Genomic DNA, 18,060 nt, shown 5'->3' with positions numbered 1-18,060 from the left:
TGATTTATTTGAGAATCTGTCTGATAAATTGATATTTTGATCTATATAGAGGAAGGAACAGGGTTGTGTGTATCTCTACTCAGCTACAATAGTATAAAGAAATATTATGTAGATGATGAAATGTTTGACACTTTGAAAAGCTCACTAAAGAACAAGGTTCAACTCAGTGATAGAGACCTGGTCTACCATGCATTAAACTCTAGATTCCATTCTCAGCCCTCAAAATACAGAAGAGTTTGGTAAATACAAAGCTAGTATCTGTGTAAAATAACTTTTAAGTGTGAAAATGAAGCCCTTGTGATTGATATTTTAAATAATATTTTGAATTTATTTGTTGAAAATTTTATACATGTGAAGCATAAGAGATGCTTTATCAATTAAGAGCACTTGCTATTTTTTCCAAATGACCCAAGTTCAGCTCCCAAAACCAGGTCCAGGACATTTACCATCTTTCTGGTCTCCAAGGGCAACTAAACACACACACACTCGCACTCACACTTACACACACACACACACACACACACACACACACACACACACACAAACACACTTTAAAAATTAGAAAATATATATTTTTCAAATAAAAAATGTTATGTATCAATGTATATTTGAGACATCTATTCAGTATACATTGATCATCTGCATCCCTACACTTATAACTCCTCTGAATTCCTCTGTTGCGAGTAGGTTTTTTGCCTGCCAGTGCTTCATTAACCAGTATGAGAAACATATTTACAGACTGACATCTCCCATCATTCCCCACCCCAACACATCTTCCCAAATTAGTGCGTTTATTTTTATAACCCACTAAATTGAATCAGTGCTGTCCATATACCCATAAATATGGGATTATCTATTGTGCCATGCACCATGTATTGGTAACCACACCCCTAATGAAGTTACTCCTATCCTTCCTTCAACAGTCATCAACTACTGATAGCTTCTTGGTACCTGATCTTTTTATTGGTTTATAGATTATTATTTACTTTAAGTACTTTGAAAAATTTCACTAACTTCCATTTGCGTTATCTGTAGTCACACATAATTAAAATTACTCAGAAAGAATACACTGGCTTTTTTTTCTGTTTCCTTAGCAGCCTAAAACATGTGCTGCTTAAATGATTTGTTTATAATAATTAGAAATCCTTTTATTTTAATTGTACATATTTTGCAACTAGTTTCTGTAAAACAGTCATGAACTACCTTTTTATTAGTTTTAACTGTGTCATGACAAAGCTGTGTAAATGGCTTTGTGTGTTTAGTTTAGTTGTTTGCATATATATATATATATATATATATATATATATATATATATATTAATCAGTAGTCAGACTTTGGACTGGGGAATTAAGTTTCCAAGGAAATTGAAGTAATTAAGATTTTTAACTTACTGTTTGTGTGTGTGTGTGTGAAACCGGAAACCTGAAACTAAGGATATGGCTCAGTGGGTAAATGCTTGTACTGGCAGAATAAGTACCTGGGTTCAAATTTTCAGCACTCATGTAAAAATATCTGTTTGTGATAGTGCACATCTATATTTCCAGCACTGAGAAGGTAACAACAGGAGAATCCTAGAGCTTGCTGAGCAGCCAGCCTATTGAAAACAACAAGCTTCAGGTGCATTGAGCATCCAACTCTCAAATGATTGATGCAATTCCCTGATGCTGATCCCTGGCTTTCCCATGTGGAAACACAGGTAGTTTCACCTTCACATGCGTGCACATACACATGAACTACTCACAAAAATGGGAAAAAAGTCAAATTAGTTAAAGTCTTTTCTCTATGATCTAGAATCCTTTTCTTCATTCTCAAATTGTATACTACGGCCGGAGAGATGTCTCAGCTGTTAAGACACTTGATGCATATTCAGAGGATCTGAGTTAATTCAGAGGATCTGAGCACCCATGTTATATAGGGTTCAACCATCAGAGGATCCAGCACTCTCTTCTGGACTTCATGAGCAGTAGCGTACACACAGAGACAAACACAAATAACCAAAGTATACCTTTTATTTTATTTTATTTTGGCTATAGTTTTTCTATGTAACATGGGACTCACATGCTTGAACTCACAGAGATATGACTGCCAAGTGCTCAGAACAAAAGGCATGCAACACCTGGCCCAACGATAAATCTTTTAAAATATATTTTAAGATGGCAATCCTATATCCGACAAAGGGCTGGTCTACAAAATATACAAAGAACTCAAGAAACTAGTCAACAAAACACCAAACAAACCTATGAAAAAATGGGGTACAGAACTGAAGAAAGAATTCTCAATAGAGGAAATCAAAAAGGCTGATAGACACTTAAGAAAGTCCTCAACATCCTTAGCTATCAGGGAAATGCAAGTCAAAACAACTATGAGATACCATCTTACTCCTGCCAGAATAGCTAAAATTAGAAACACCAATGACAACATATGCAGGAGAGGATGTGGAGAAAGGGGAGCACTCCTTCCCTGCTGGTGGGAGAGAAAACTCATACAGCCATTTTGGAGATCAGTATGGCAGTTCCTCAGGGAAATGGGAATTAGTTTACCACAGGACCCGGCAATCCCCCTCTTAGGCATATACCCAAATGTTCCACATCCATGCAACAAAGACATCTGTTCAACTATGTACATAGCAGCACTATTTGTAATAGCAAGAACCTGGAAGCAACCTAGATGCCCATCAACTGAAGAATGGATAAAGATGTGGCACATCTACACAATGGAATACTACTCAGCAGAAAAAAATAATGGAATCTTGAAATTCGCAGGCAAGTGGATGGCACTTGAAGAAACCATCCTGAATGAGGTAACCCAGTCACAAAAAGAGGAACATGGTATGTACTTGCTCATATAAGGATTTTAGACTTAGGACAAAGGATCACCAGCCTATAATTCACACTGCCAGAGGAACTAGGATACAAGGAGTATTCTAAGATATTCATATAAAGTCCCTCACAGAAGGTGGAAGGGACAAGTCCCCTAGAGCACAGGGGAAGTGGGGAGGCAGTGAATGGAGAGAGAAGTAGGAGAAAGAGAGGGGGTAGGAGAGGAAAGCACATGTGACTAGGAAGAATGAGTCAGGGAAGGAATAGAAGACAGGAGAGAGAGAGAGAGAGAGAGAGAGAGAGAGAGAGAGAGAGAGAGAGAGAACATAAAAGAGGGAGCCAATATTGGTTTGAAGAGAAAACTGAACATAAAGAAATGTCTAGAGACCTACAAGACTGCCGCCAACTAACAATTTGAGCATCTGTGGAAAGGCTACCATAAATGTCCTTCCCGGATAGTGAGATCAACAACTAACTTATCCATGGAGCCCTCATATAAACCTGTTGGAAACAGAAGCAAACACCCTTACCAAACACTGAGTCAAACTAGAATCCAGATGCAGAGGGACAGGACAAGACCAGGTTGCAAAAACACATAGAGACAGCTGACCTGAACAAGGAGGAGCTAACTGGCCCCCAGATTGATAGCTGGGAATCCAGCATTGGACTGATTCAGCCCCCCTCCCTTAATATGGGACTCATCCAGAAGGACTGAGCAGTCTATGGGACCTTAGACAGTGGAACCAGGATGTATTCATGGCTCACAAAAGGACCTTGTGAACACATCCCCCATGGAGAGATACTGCCTTAACCTAGAGACAGAAGTCCTAGTCCCTACTTCAAATGACTTGACAGATCTAGATGACCCTATCTGGATGGCATTGCCCTACATGTGGAATTGGGGTGGGAGTAAGGTAGTCAGAGGGTGGGAGGGAGGGAGAGGGAACTGGGATCAACATGCAAAATATAAATTAAATAAAAAGATGGTTTCTATTAAATATTAAATATGAACTGTTACAGATAGGTTTTCCTGCCTGCCTTTCTTGTCCCTCTGCTGCACCAGCCCCAAATAACCCACAGAGATGCTGTATTTGATATAAGGCTGTTGGCCAGTTACTAATTTCTTATTGGCTAGCTTTATCTTAATTATTAACCCATTTATATTGATCTAAGTACTTCCACGTGGTCTTATCTTACTGGAGAGAGAGGCTATCACTCTTCTGTCTTTGTCCTCCATCTTAGATCTCCTCCCTACTCCTTCCTCTCTCTTCCTAGTCTCCTAGTCCTGCCTATCTTGCTTTCCTATTAGTCAACATTGCTTTATTCATTAACCAATAAGAAAAACATATTTACAGAATGACATCTCCCATCAATATACTTACACCTTTGTTTTAAAACCACTGGGTTTACATCTTCATGTAGGTATCTAAGACAAGGCAGATGAACAAGGCTGATACAGGAAAATCACAAATTCACATGTGTGCTATATAGTGAGGACCTGTCTCAAATTGTAATCAATGCAAAAAGTAAAGCATTTAAAAAAATTTTATGTTTGAGTGTGGATTATTTTCAGTAACATGAAAAGAAGAGAAAGACCATTTCTCATTTGTAAAATCATTGGTTCTATATGCAAATACTTAGAAAGTGCACCAGTCAATTTTTTCTATTATTCTAATATCACAAATTTTGAATCATGCTGAGTCTGATTAGACCAGTTAAAATATAATCACTGATAATTGCTTTGGAAAAAAAGGACATAAAACTTTCTTCATGCCAACAAACTTTACATTTATTTTTTAATTTACCCTTCCTGATTGTGGACATCTAAGTTATTAGTTTTGATTTTGTCCTATGATTTATGTACTTATTCAGTTTGCTTGTAAAAAGTTAGCATGCCCACATATAAAAGTTTACCATGGTCCTGATAACTGAATGCAAGGGAGACAATGAAACTATATAGCATTTTGCCTTCAGGGTACCACAATAAAAATGATACTGCAACAGAATGCAATTGTAATTAAATTTTTAATACAAGCTTCTTTGGCATAATTTATTGTAAGAATGTATATACCAAAGGCTAATGTGATTAAGACAGAATGTTGTGCTCATGTAGTATGCACACTAACTCTTCTTTCATAGTTCCATGCTGTTCTTTCAATTTAGAATAAACAAAGTATTTCACATTATAGAAATGATAATATACCCATTTTGTTGAAGCTCTCAGACAACCTCATAGCATTAAAAATGAGAATTCACATGAAGAGATCTTGGGGTGTGGAGATGGGGAGAAAAGGTGCCTGAGGTACTAGAGAATGGGTAACTAGATGAAATTAGTTGGTATACTGACTGCTTCCAGTGAACGAGCTAAATTTCTTCACTGAACTGGTGTACCCTTTCATCTCTATCTCTGAATGTTAGATGCTAAAGGCTCGGAAGGTAATACTTTTCCAAAGAACCTCCTTCAACCAAAGGGAAGAATTTCTACCCATCTTGTCTCCCCTAAGACCATGAGGGGTAAAAGCAAGTAATCCATTTGTTTATACATGTATCCAACCATGGTCTAATTTGTACATCAAAGCTTCTGGAGATAAGCTCTTCCAATGGGGCCTCAAATGCCTTTAGCTTTCTTGTCCTTCTTCCTGTTTCTCTCCCTATCCTTCTCAGAAGAGCACTAACTCTTTGATTTCCTGAAGCCTGATTTACGACTGTGGGCACCAAAAGCTGGGTCCATAGATTGAGTTCTACATTAGGGGATAAACCACCCAAAGTAAAAAAAAAAAATCAAGATGCTAGGGGTGACTGGCTCCCAGGCCTGAAGCATTTCCTGAAAGACTTGCTTGCACCCAATCATCTATTTCACTGTGGTTGATCTAACCAAGTTTTAGGGTCTCATTCTACAAAGTAATTTTTAAATCACCATAGTCTGACAAATCAGTGTTCAATACTTGACTCTCCTTGGCTTATTAGTATCATGTAGCCAGCCAGAAATATTGAAGGCACAAAAGCACCTCAGCTCTATCAATAAAGATCTGGGTTTACAGACCTGATATATTTTTCCTCTTCTATAGCTTCCCATAACTAACCCAACTTGAAGAATCATGAGAATACATCTAACAACTCATGTGTTTAGAATATGTTTTTCAGGGTCTTGGTTACCAACAATTGTTCAATAAGTTTTCTTGTAGAAGAAAAAACAGAGTTAGTAGATCTTTCATTTCCTAAGTAGTTTTTATTTGTCATACAAATGCCTCTGTATACTGTCATAACCTAAAATGATACTTCTTTCTTGTTGACTCTACTAATTAGAATTCTTAGTAAAGCCATGCAAGACCTCTACAGATGACCATTTTGAAATTTCAGAAGGAAGCTTGAATGCATTAAGAGGGGATTGATAGACTTTGAGTAGCACTTTGCTCATAAATAAATGTAGTCAGATTTGGGCCATCAGCTTACAAATAATGACAGAGATAATAAGAATTATGAACGCTTGGTCTTAGGTTTTTAACTAGCTCTTATAACTTAAGTTAATCATTTCTATACATCTACTTTCCATCACACACTGCCCATCCTGGTTCCTCAAGTCTTTCATACACCTAGATTCTTCCTCCTTTCTTTCTCTTAAACTTCCTGCCTAGCTATTCGCCACTCAGCTTTTTATTAAATCAATCCCAGCAGTATATCTTCACACTATGCCAAATATCCCACAACAAATAAAAATATATACATATACATAAGCTATTTACATATATAAGCTAGGCACTAGGCACATATATCATATATATGTATATCACACACATATATGTGTATGTACATATATGGAGAGAGAGAAAGAGAGAGAGAGAACACTTATGCAGCATCTCTTTCTCCTTTCCCTTTGGCTCATTTGTACAGCTAGTCCTGTTATGTCATCTCTTACATTATCTTTGACATTCACAATTGACACTTCTATTTTCTCTCCATTTGCAAGCCTCGTCTTGACTTACTTTCCAACTAATCCAGTTTAGATTACACAGTCTGTATTTCAATCACATTCTGTCTAAAACTGAAACACACTTATCCCTAAGTATTTATGCCACAATCATCTGACAAAACGTTAAACATGAATCAACTGGTTTTCTTTCTTTCTTTCTTTCTTTCTTTCTTTCTTTCTTTCTAGAATGGAACATTGTTGGAAAAGGGAATTAGAGCAGATTGATTCTGCTAAAACATTTTGATCCTCAGCCTCAAATAGGCTCTCTATGCTATCTAGTAACCCCAATGTGTTTCATAGGTCAACTCCCTTTCACAATCTCTATCAAAATTGGTTTAGATGACTCCCACTTAGCCTATATTCATCTTCAAATTAAACAAATATTCATTACACACCATGCATTACCTACTATGCCTTATCTGTTGCTTCCCAATTTCACTTAATAAATAAAGGCTCTTGAAATAGAATTCCTGGGGCTGGGGAAATGGCTCAGTAGAGATGAAGACTTGGTATGAAAACAAGAGGACATAAGTTAGGATTCCCAACACCCACACAGAAGTCAAACATGATGTCATGTGCTTGTAACCAGAGTGCTGGAGAAATGAGTCAGGCAAGTACCAGAACCAACCATCCTAGCCAAAATACTGAGCTTCATATTGAATGAGGGACCCCTCTCAAGGAATAGACAGACAATAATAAGAGTCTTCCAACATCTTCCTCTAGCCTTTCCATGTTCGTATTTGGTTGTACAACACACATATACATACACCCTCAACTTAATCTTATCTTCCAAAGTGACCGTCTGTGTCTTAGAACAGATAGAGTCTCTTAAATTTCAAGTCAAAATAGTTTCCTCACAAATGACATTTCCTTGATAAGAGACAATTCCTTTATATTTTCATGAAAGGCTGATGACTGTCATTCTAACCATACTTAAAAAAATCCTTAACTACATAAAGATAAACAAAGAAATTATTGGCAACTTAATTTTATAAAATGAAAAACTTGACATACCAAACTTGCATATAATTCTAAATCAGTAATTTCATATTTATAATCAGACATTTAATGAAGTGAAAATTCTACCTGCATTCAATGAGTTATAATGAAATTTGGCTTGGTTTGGTCTTTCATGGAGATCAAATTCTAGATAAAGTGATTCAAAGAAACCCACAGTCTAATGTCTCCCTTCAATATTTTCTCATTTAATATTTCCAACCTAGAATAAAACCCAATGCATTTCACAAATTACAGCATTCTGTCCAGAGTTAACTGTATTTTTGGCATTTCTTGAGCAGTAATTAATAATTTAAACATAAATTTATATATATAATATTTAAATCCCTAATGGTTTAAGTATATTCAAACTCATTGTTAGATCTATATAAAGATGTAGTCCCTACGTTCATGCTTTACATAGTGGAATTAGTTCCTCTCCTTGTTGCTGTGACAAAATACCCTGACAAAGGGAGGAAGAAAGAATTTCCTTTTGGCTCACAGTTCAAGGGTACATTTCATCTTGACAGGGAAGTCAAGGCAGCAGAAGCTAAAAGCAGCTCTTTAACGGCAACTTGATCAATAGACCTCTTCCTGTCAAATTTTCCAGTCTATATCCTGTATTTTCAGCATTCAAAAGGCTAAAGGAGAGGAATTATCCATTTCAGGCCAACATGGCCTACATGACAATTTCTAGGATAGCCTGAGATACACAGGAAGATCCTGCCTCAATGATGATGACGATGATGATGAAAAAATAAAATAATACATTTAAAAAGCTTCTGTGAGGCTGGTTGGATGTTTCAGTTGGTAAATAGACTTACTTTCAAGTCTAATACTAATATCAGTATTGAAAGCTTTCATCCTCTGATTCAATTAAGAACTACAGTTTAGCAGTTAGTACAAAACATATGGCTAAATAGGGATCATAATAAAGCCATTGCTTAAACATTGTTTTTTTTTATTTAGAATCAATCTTGTTTTACATATAAATCCCTCCATTCCCACTCCCTTCAATCCTCCCATCCTTTCTACAAACCCCCCAACACACCCCTCACCCACACCCCAAGGATAATGAGGCCTTCCATGGGCGGATCATCAAAGTCTATCACAACATTTTGAGGAAAGCCTAGACTTTCCTCCATGTATCTGGGCTGAAATAGTATCTCTCCATATGGAATGGCCTCCCAAAATCCATTTGTGCACTACAGATAAAAACTGGTTCCATTATTAGATGTCCCATAAACTTCCCAGGCCTCCTAATTGGCATCCACATTCAGAGGGCTTGGTTCAGTCCAACGCTGGTTCCCCAGCTTTATGACTGGGGACACAGTGCTCTCATTAGGTCTGGGCAGGTGTTTCTGTAGGTTCCTCCAGCATGGTCTTGATTTCTTTGTTCATCATCCTCCTGATCTACACCTGGATTCCAGGAGTATGGCTCAGTGCTTAGCTATGGGTACCTGCTTCTGCTTGATTCATCAACTGGATGAAGGCTCTAGGAATGCAATTAAGATACTCATTAATCTCATTATAGGGCAAATGCATCAAAGGCAGCATCTCCACTACTACCTACATTTTTATAAAAAAAAAATAGTCACAAATGTTTTCCTTGTGTGTGAAATCACTTTGAGAGGAATTCCACTGAGTGGAGTCCTCCATAAGACACTTTGATAATGCAATCTGTTTGATTTCCAGTTCTGGTTTCTTTAGTGTAAAAAGGATGCTTCAGGAAACATGGGAAGCATTCTGATCTCAAACTCCTAAATTCTTGGAGTTACTTTCTTAATTTTTTACTAGAGTCTCACCTACTCTTACCTAACTGACAATATTTACTCTTATTTTTCCTTGTGAATCAAATTTGCAGAATTTTTAGTTAGGTTTTCAAGAAATAGTAGCTTTTTTACCTTTTAATCAGATTACTTATTTGATTTTGGATATTGCTAATTAAATTGTCATTATAGCATTGATGAAAACAAGTTTGTTGACATGCATACAAAGAACAGTTACAATGAACAAATAAGAGGAAAAGAGCAAGCCACTCAACAGACACTGCAAACATTTTTATTTACTTGTAGATCACAGTAGGGATCATCAGCTACCACTGATACAAAAGAGGAAGCAAAACGATACCATAGTATCCTAAGACACTGCAGAGTTTAGAGAAGGAGCGAGGTATATTTTAAACGGCAAATGAAAGGGGAATTAGTACTGGAGCTTACTTCTTACTTCTTTTTGCTTTCATCAGATCCAACATTGTTCCAAGGTTTGGAGAGAGAAAGTAAGAATTAAAATGTTAGAATCAAAGCATTGGAACATGCCTACTGCATATCTACATATCAGCACTGTAATCTAAGTATGGGATAAATTAGAAACTGACTACTTCACTATTTCACACTAAGAGACACCCTGATACCTGGCCATTTCCACAGTGGTTCCAGTTTCTCCTTCAAACTCACATATTTATCTGTGCTTATTAGAAAAGTAGGTGATAATATAAAAGGCCCTGATTGAACTTTGTAACCATCATCATTCTTGTCCAGGCTTCACAAAATCTGTTTTCTAACATTTGTATTGCAGAAATCTAAATAATTATGAATAATTTCCTTTGAGAGACACATATATCCATATATAGGTGTTAATAGCCTCTCTACGTAGACACTAAGTGAAGTTTCTTTTAACAAATATATTTATTTTTATGGTAATATTTTTATTTAAATTTGAAACAAGCTTGTTGTTCCCTCACCCTCCACTCCTCCACTGTCCCTCCCCAATCTTCATCCCATCCCCTTTCTGCTCCTCAGGGAGGGTGAGGCCTTCCATGGGGGAACTTCAAAGTCTATCCTATCATTTGTACACTAGGAATAAATACTGATCCACTGCCAGAGGCTCCATATACTGCCCAGTCCTCCTAACTAACACCCATGTTCAGGGGATATGCTTTGATCCTGTGATGGTTTCCCAGCTATCAGACTAGGGTCTATGAGTTCCCACTTGTTCAGGTCAGCTGTTTCTGGGGGTATCTCAAGCCTGGTCTTGGCCCCTTCACTCATCATTCCTTCTACTCTCCAACTGGATTCCGGAAGTTTGGCTAAGTGTTTAGTTGTGAGTGTCTCCTTCTGCTTCCATAAGCTACATGGGTCTTAGAAAGCCAGGGCAGTCTAAGGGACCTCTGACAGGATGTATACCTGGTGCACAAAAGGATTTTTGGAAACACATTTCCCATGGTGGGATACTCCCTTAGCCTGGGATACATGTATATGCAGAAATAAAATATACAGCTTTTTTATAACAGTGGAAATATAATTTACTATATAATAAATATAATAACAATGGGAATACAATTCATATACCACAAAAGCCAGCTTTCAAAATTACAAAGTTTAATGTTTCTTTCCACCTCAAATAAACTTTATACATTTACAGTCCTATTCATGGCTTTCCCTTTCTATCCCCTGCCTTTAACTGTTTTCTTTTTATGAGTCTGACTTTTTTCTGAACATAACATCAGTAGCACAGACTCAAGATCAACAATTAATAAATGGGATCTCCTGAACCTGAAAAGCTTCTGCAAGGCAAAGAACACAATATACAAGAAAAAATAGTATCCCACAGAATGGGAAAAGGTATTCACCAACTCCACATCTGGCAGAGGGGTGATCTCCAATGTATACAAAGAACTCATAAAGCTAGTCACCAAATCACCAAATAATCCAATAAAAAAGTTGGGTACAGAACTAAATAGAGAATTCTCAATAGAGGAATCTAAAATGGTTGAAAGACATTTAGGAAAGTACTCAACAGATACATTTCTTCATAAGGAAATAGAATCAATTTTGCTAGGAAATAGAATAAATTTTGGTAGCAACTTCTATAATTTCAGTGTGATTTTAATGTCATTCCACCTATACAATCTTTAAAAATGTGTGTATTGCAGGAGTTTTATATATATATAGTAATAACGCAAATGCTGTCCTGTTAAAGTATGCAGTTCAGTAGTGGTAATCCTGTTCTTCACATGGTAAAATGATCACTAATATACTGAGATTTCACCAAAGGAAACCATGATTTTCATACATTTTAATGACCACTTTTAAAAGCTGAAGGGGCTGGGTATGGTGTCATGCACTTTGATCTTATTGCTTTGGAGGAAAAAGCAGGTGGATCTCTGTGAGTTTAAAATCAGACCAGTTTCCATATTGAGTTCCAAGCTAGCCTGGTTTATATACCAAGAATCTGTCTGAAAAAAATTAAAACTCTAAGTTATATTTTTAGGATAAGGCAGGAGGATTGCTTTGAATTTATGGGCAGCTTGGGCTACAGCAAGACCCTGTCTTAAACCAAAAACGCTAAGTTCAAATTATTCCTCTGTTTGTAACCTGCTCCCTCTTGGTAGTTATTTTCCATTTTCCTGAATAAATCTACATTTTCTATGCTAAAAATATTCAACAAAGTGATCATCCTGCTATATTTCTTATGAGAACAATTTAAGAGTCTTATACTCTGTAAATGTTATGTGTTAGTTGTCAGGTATTCATGTTGAGGTAAGAGGATAATGCCAACCTCTTTTTGATTGTACAAACCAACTTCCATTTGGAATCAAAATAAATACATTAGCTTCATAAGAACAGTAAACACCAGACAGGGAAGTAATACCTCCCAGATCAAACAAGTCTAATAGAGTCAACTCAGTGTTGCTGTCCTTGTGTACAGACATTACATTATATAAACTGTTCTCCTAAGAGAGGAGGTTTGTCCTTTAGATGTCACTCATTGGAACATTTGGTTGTCATGCATCATGTTAAAGATCCATAAACGCCAGCTCAATAGGGTAACTATGATGCATGAAAATACACTCTGCATATCTGCATAGTATTCTGTTCAACAGCTCTTCATGATGCATCACATCAGAGTACTGCTTTCAAATTGCAGAAACATCTAAAATCCCCAGTGAAGCCCTATGAAGTCTTTGCTATAAGGGCTAAAATAGCATAAGAGCAGAAAGTCATCCTAGGCTGAAAAATGCTCTCCTCCCTAAATGAAAGTATTTATTATGTATAAAGTACAAAGGATGAATGTTAGTTTATCTTTCTATTGTAAAAAAAAATAGTAGAATCCATTACTGCTTAATATATAGAATTTACAATCTAACAACATTTTATTTGTCATGTAATTTTGTCATTCCAGAATTTTTTGTTGAGTACATAATGTGGTAATTAAGAATATGCACTCTGAAAAAGCAAATAAAAATATGGATCTCAGAATCTTTTTACCAGTAAAACTTTGGGCACTATTTAACATCAAGTTTTGTTTTTCAAAAGTAAAATGAGAATACTCCAAGTACCAGTCTCAGATGGTTGTTGTATAGGAAAACATTTAGTTAATATGTGGGTAAAGATTATTACAACATTATGTACCAAGGAAGCGCTAATAACACATGCTGCTGTAATGTGTTAGTCTATACCATAAACTAAGTGACTTACACACAACAGAAAACTAGTTCTGTCAGTTTGGATCTGAGGAAGTACAAGTTTTAAGTGACTACCAAATATAATGTCTGGTAAGTATCTATTCCTCATAGCTGTTGCGTCTTGATAATTCCTAACATAATCAAAGGGATTAGCTTAGTCTCTGAGGTCTCTTTTATAAAGGCACTGTCTTAGCTGCATTTTATTGCTGTGATAAAACACCATGACTAAGGCAACTTTTATAAGAAATAGTTTATTGGTTGCTTGAAGTTTCTGAGGTTGAGTCTATGACCATCATGATTGATCAGATGGCAACAGGAAGATGCAGTGTTGGAGCAGTAGCTGATAGCTTACATGCCATCCACAAGCAAGAGTCAGAAAGAGTTAACTGGGAATGTCATGGGTTTTGGGAACCTCAAAGGCCACCCCCATTGACACACCTCCTAATCCTTTTCAAACAGACCCACCAACTGAGGGGCAAGCATTCAAATATATGACCTTATGGGGGCCATTCTCATCCAAACCATCACAGGTACTAATCTCAAAATTCACTTTTCAAACACACATGCCTCCTAATATCATTGCCAGAGAGCTTACAGTTTATATGCATCGATGATATTATTTTTTAGCTTTTTTAACATATGAACACTTTCAGATCATAGAGTGAGCATATCTGACATTATACCCCAAACAGAATTATATGTCTTATAGTTCCAACATGTTTATATTTCTTTGTTTTCAAGGTATTTTAATCTTTTAATTCACTCATAGGTACTTCGGGGAGAAATTGCACCTCTTAAAGAGAACATCAATCAAGTCAATGACCTTGCTCGCCACCTTACCACATTGGGCATTCAGCTCTCACCTTATAACCTCAGCACTCTGGAAGATCTGAATACCAGATGGAAGCTTCTGCAGGTAGGCATGCTATGAGCAACATTGCCCCTTGCTACAATACAACGACATGTACATAAAGTTTGTTTGTAAGGAACAACAAAAGTTTGTTTGTAAGGAACAACAAAAGGTATTCATTTTTTCCAAGCCTATTACTTTCAGCTTTTGTAAGACAGAGCCCGGCAAATCTCTTTGAATTTCTGGCCTGTTCTAAATAGCAAGTTCCAGGCTAGCATGGATTATATAGCAAGAACCTGTTTCAAAAGAGTAATCATTTGATATTCATAATAACATGGTGGTTTGTATTTCTTGATAAGTCCTTATGTTAGTAAACTCAATTTCAGAAATGTCTTATAAGCACATGAAATACAGTGGTGAACCAAAATGGAGGGACTAAGTTACTAGTAAACAATTCATTTGTGTTGGTGTTGTTTGAATTAAAAATATATCTATCCCTTTGTAATTCCAAGTTAAACAAAATCAATAGTGTGGAATAAAATTGTCTTAACAAGTATCATATAATAAATCCAAAAATAGAAGTTTTTGTAAGTCTGGGTAATAAATATAGGGAATAGGCATGTGTCCTAGAAGTCATTTACTTACTGTGGCACCTTGAATAATTTACTGTATCTTCCTGTACTTTAGCCTTCCTCTAAAAGATAATAAAATTCTCTGCATTGTTAAATTTTTGTTAGGATAAATAAGTCACAATAATAAGTATAATAATAAGTCATTGAAATAGAACTTGCTCTAAAGTACTCGATACACGTTCTATCCTGATGTTATTATAATTATTACTATCATGATAATACACTAACTTAGGAGTCTGACTAATGAGCTATGTGTCATTTGTTGCATTTAACCTTTAAAGTTATCAGTACCTTCATTTATAACATAGTAACAATAATGTTGAATGAGCTAATTCACATAGTTTTTGAATAGAATTTCTCTTACAACAGAAACACAGAAATGGCTGTAATAGTAGTGTATGTTTCCTCTACAAAGGATATTGTGTTATGCCTCCAAACTATAAAACTGATATTGCAATAAAATTACTCATTTTTTTTTCTTTTTTCATTTATTTTACATTTTTTATTTAAAATTTTTGCTCTTATTCAAGTTCCCTCTACCTACCTCCCTCTGTCCATCCCTTCCTCTCTCTCTACCTCCCATGTCCCCCCCAAACCCTCCCATCCCACCACCCCACTCAACAGGGAAGATGATGCCTTATAGGAGGGATCAACAAAATCTGTCAAGTCATTTGGAATAGGGACTAGGCCCTCCCTCCTGTCTCTAGGTTAAAAAAAGTATCCCTCCATGGGGAATGTGCTCCCAAAATCCTTTTGTGCACCAAGAATATATCCTGGTTCCACTGTCAGAGTTTCCTTAGACTACCCAGGTCTTCTAACTGAGACCCAAGTTCAGGAGGTCTGAGTCAGTCCAATGCTGGTTTCCCAGCTATCAGTCTGGGGGCCCATTTGCTGCTCCTTGTTCAGGTCAGCTGTCTCTGTGGATTTCTGTAGCTTGGTCTTGTCCCCATTTTGTTATAATTCCTCCCTCTCTACATCTGGATTCCAGTTGGGCTCAGTGTTTAGATGTGGGTGTTTGCTTCTGTTTCCATCAGCTACTAGATGAGGGCTCTATGATAGTGGATAAGTTAGTTGTCAATCTTATTATCAGGGAAGAGCATTTATGGTAGCCTTTCCACTGTTGGTCAGATTGTTAGTTGGGTTCAGTCTTGTAGGTCTCTGGACATTTCTCTAGAGTCAGTTTTCTTGAAACCTACAGAGGCTCCCTCTTTTATGGTATCTCTCTCTCCCTCTCTCTTTTTATTCTCTTGTCTATTCCTCCCCTAACGCAATCTTCCTAGTCCCATGTGCTTTCCTCTCCTCCCCTTTCCTTTCTCCTAGCTCCCTCTCTACTCACTGCCCTCCCACTCCCAATATGCTCAGGAGGTCTTGTTCCTTTCCCCTTCTGTGAGGGACCTTGTATGAATCTCTTAGATTACTCCATGTATCCTAGTTTCTCTGGAGGTGTGAATTATAGGCTGATGGTTCTTTGCTCTATGTCTAAAATCCATATATGAGTAATACAATGTTCCTCTTTTTGAGACTGGGTTACCTCATTCAGGATGGTTTCTTCAAGTTCCATCAGCTTGCCTGTAAATTTCAAGATTCCATTGTTTTTTTTTTTTTTTGTTTGTTTGTTTTGTTTGTTTTTGTTTTTCTGCAGAGTAGTATTCCATTGTGTAAATGTGCCACATCTTCTTTATAATCTTCGTTATTTGTTCTCCAGTTGAGGGGCATCTAGTTTGCTTCCAGGTTCTTGCTATTACAAATAATGCTACTATGAACATAGTTGAACACATGTCTTTGTTGCATGTATATGGACCATTTGGGCATATGCCTAAGAGGGGGATTTCTGGGTCCTGTGTTATATTGATTCACATTTTCATGAGGAACCACCATATTGATCTCCAAAATGCTGTACATGTTTGCACTCCCACCAGCAGTGGGGGAGTGTTACACTTTCTCCATGTTCTCTCCAGCATAAGTTGTTCAACAATTAATAAATGGGACCTCCTCAAACTGAAAATCTTCTGTAAGGCAAAGGGCACAGTTGACAAGACCAAATGGCAGCCCACAGACTGGGAAAAGACCTTCACCAACTCTACATCTGACAGAGGGCTGATCTCCAAAATATACAAAGAACTCAAGAAACTAGTCAACAAAACACCATATAACCCTATTAAAAATTTGGGTACAGAACTGAAGAGAGAATTCTCAATATAGGAAATAAAAAATGCTGAAAGACACTTAAGAAAGTGCTCAATACCCTTAGCTATCAGGGAAATGCAAATAAACACAAGTCTGAGATACCCTCTTATTCTTTCCAGAACTCATTTTTTTTTCTTTTCCCATTTCATAGGATATAGACTGTATACTCTTGAGACTAGAAAGAAGCTTGGTTTGAAAGTATTTGGTCTCAAAGTTTTAATAATGAAAAAAGAATAAACCAGGCTACTCTGAAACCAATGGTCCATTTGAGGGTGTGAATAACATTCCAGTTAAAGAATTGCTAGATCTTTACTACTAATAATAATAATTTTAATAATAATAATAAAAACAAGTTTCAAATTCCAGACCCATTGAGATCTTATATAATTTAAATTTTTATAATAATCTTGAAATATACATATAGTAGTTTATGTGTGGCAGTGACTAAAGCAAGATAATACTGGTAAGTGATATGCCCTTTGGTCCCATGGTAGTTTGGTACTATTAAAATCTTATTTGTTTCATCCTTAAATATATATTTCACAGAGATTGTCTATCTTTGCTTCTCAAATGCTGGGTACACCACTATGTAGAGCAGAGGTAGACAATCTCTGTGAAATCCAGGCCAGTCTGGTGTATATACTGAGTTTATGGACAGCCAGAGCTACATAGTGAGAGTCTGTCTCAAACATAAAAAGCAAAGAACCAATGTTATGAAAGCTTGAGAGTGAAACTCAATGGTAGAATGCTTACCCAGAATGTCCCAGTTTCTGGGTTATATCCAAAGCACCCTAAAAAACTTTATGATCAATTCTAGTTATTCTATTCATTTTTAAAGCATAAGAAAAATATTAATAGTTTAATTTTATACAAGGACATGACCATAAGTACATGGAAATATATTAAAGAAGAATGTGAACTATAGCAAAAATAAATAGTAAGTCTTTATTGGGCTAATATGTTAACATCTCTAATCTACAACTCTTACTTTTGAAATGAAACAATTCAGTTTGGCATTTCTATGATCTTGTATCTAAGAAAAAGGAAGAGAGTCGCATTACAAAATTTAGTTTAGGACCAATGGTGATGCCTCTTTCATTCATATCATAATATCTATGTGGCTAGTTGCAATTACATTA

The 18,060-nt window shown here is 36.5% G+C and overlaps 1 protein-coding gene across 1 annotated transcript in view; it reads left to right on the top strand.

Annotated features, from left to right (window-relative positions):
* The window catches only part of LOC127216135 (dystrophin), a gene marked incomplete at its 5' end in the record, with an annotated part of 426,838 nt that overhangs the window by 60,272 nt on the left and 348,506 nt on the right, over positions 1-18,060 (top strand). Inside the window, one exon of the mRNA XM_051176680.1 lies at positions 14,022-14,168. Coding sequence (XP_051032637.1) covers positions 14,022-14,168 — 147 coding nt within the window. The remainder of the gene's footprint in view (positions 1-14,021; positions 14,169-18,060) is intronic.

This window comes from Phodopus roborovskii, unplaced genomic scaffold (assembly GCF_943737965.1).
Source record: "Phodopus roborovskii unplaced genomic scaffold, PHOROB, whole genome shotgun sequence".
NCBI classification, from domain to species: Eukaryota; Metazoa; Chordata; class Mammalia; order Rodentia; family Cricetidae; genus Phodopus; species Phodopus roborovskii.
This window is presented reverse-complemented; position numbering and strand designations above follow the sequence as displayed.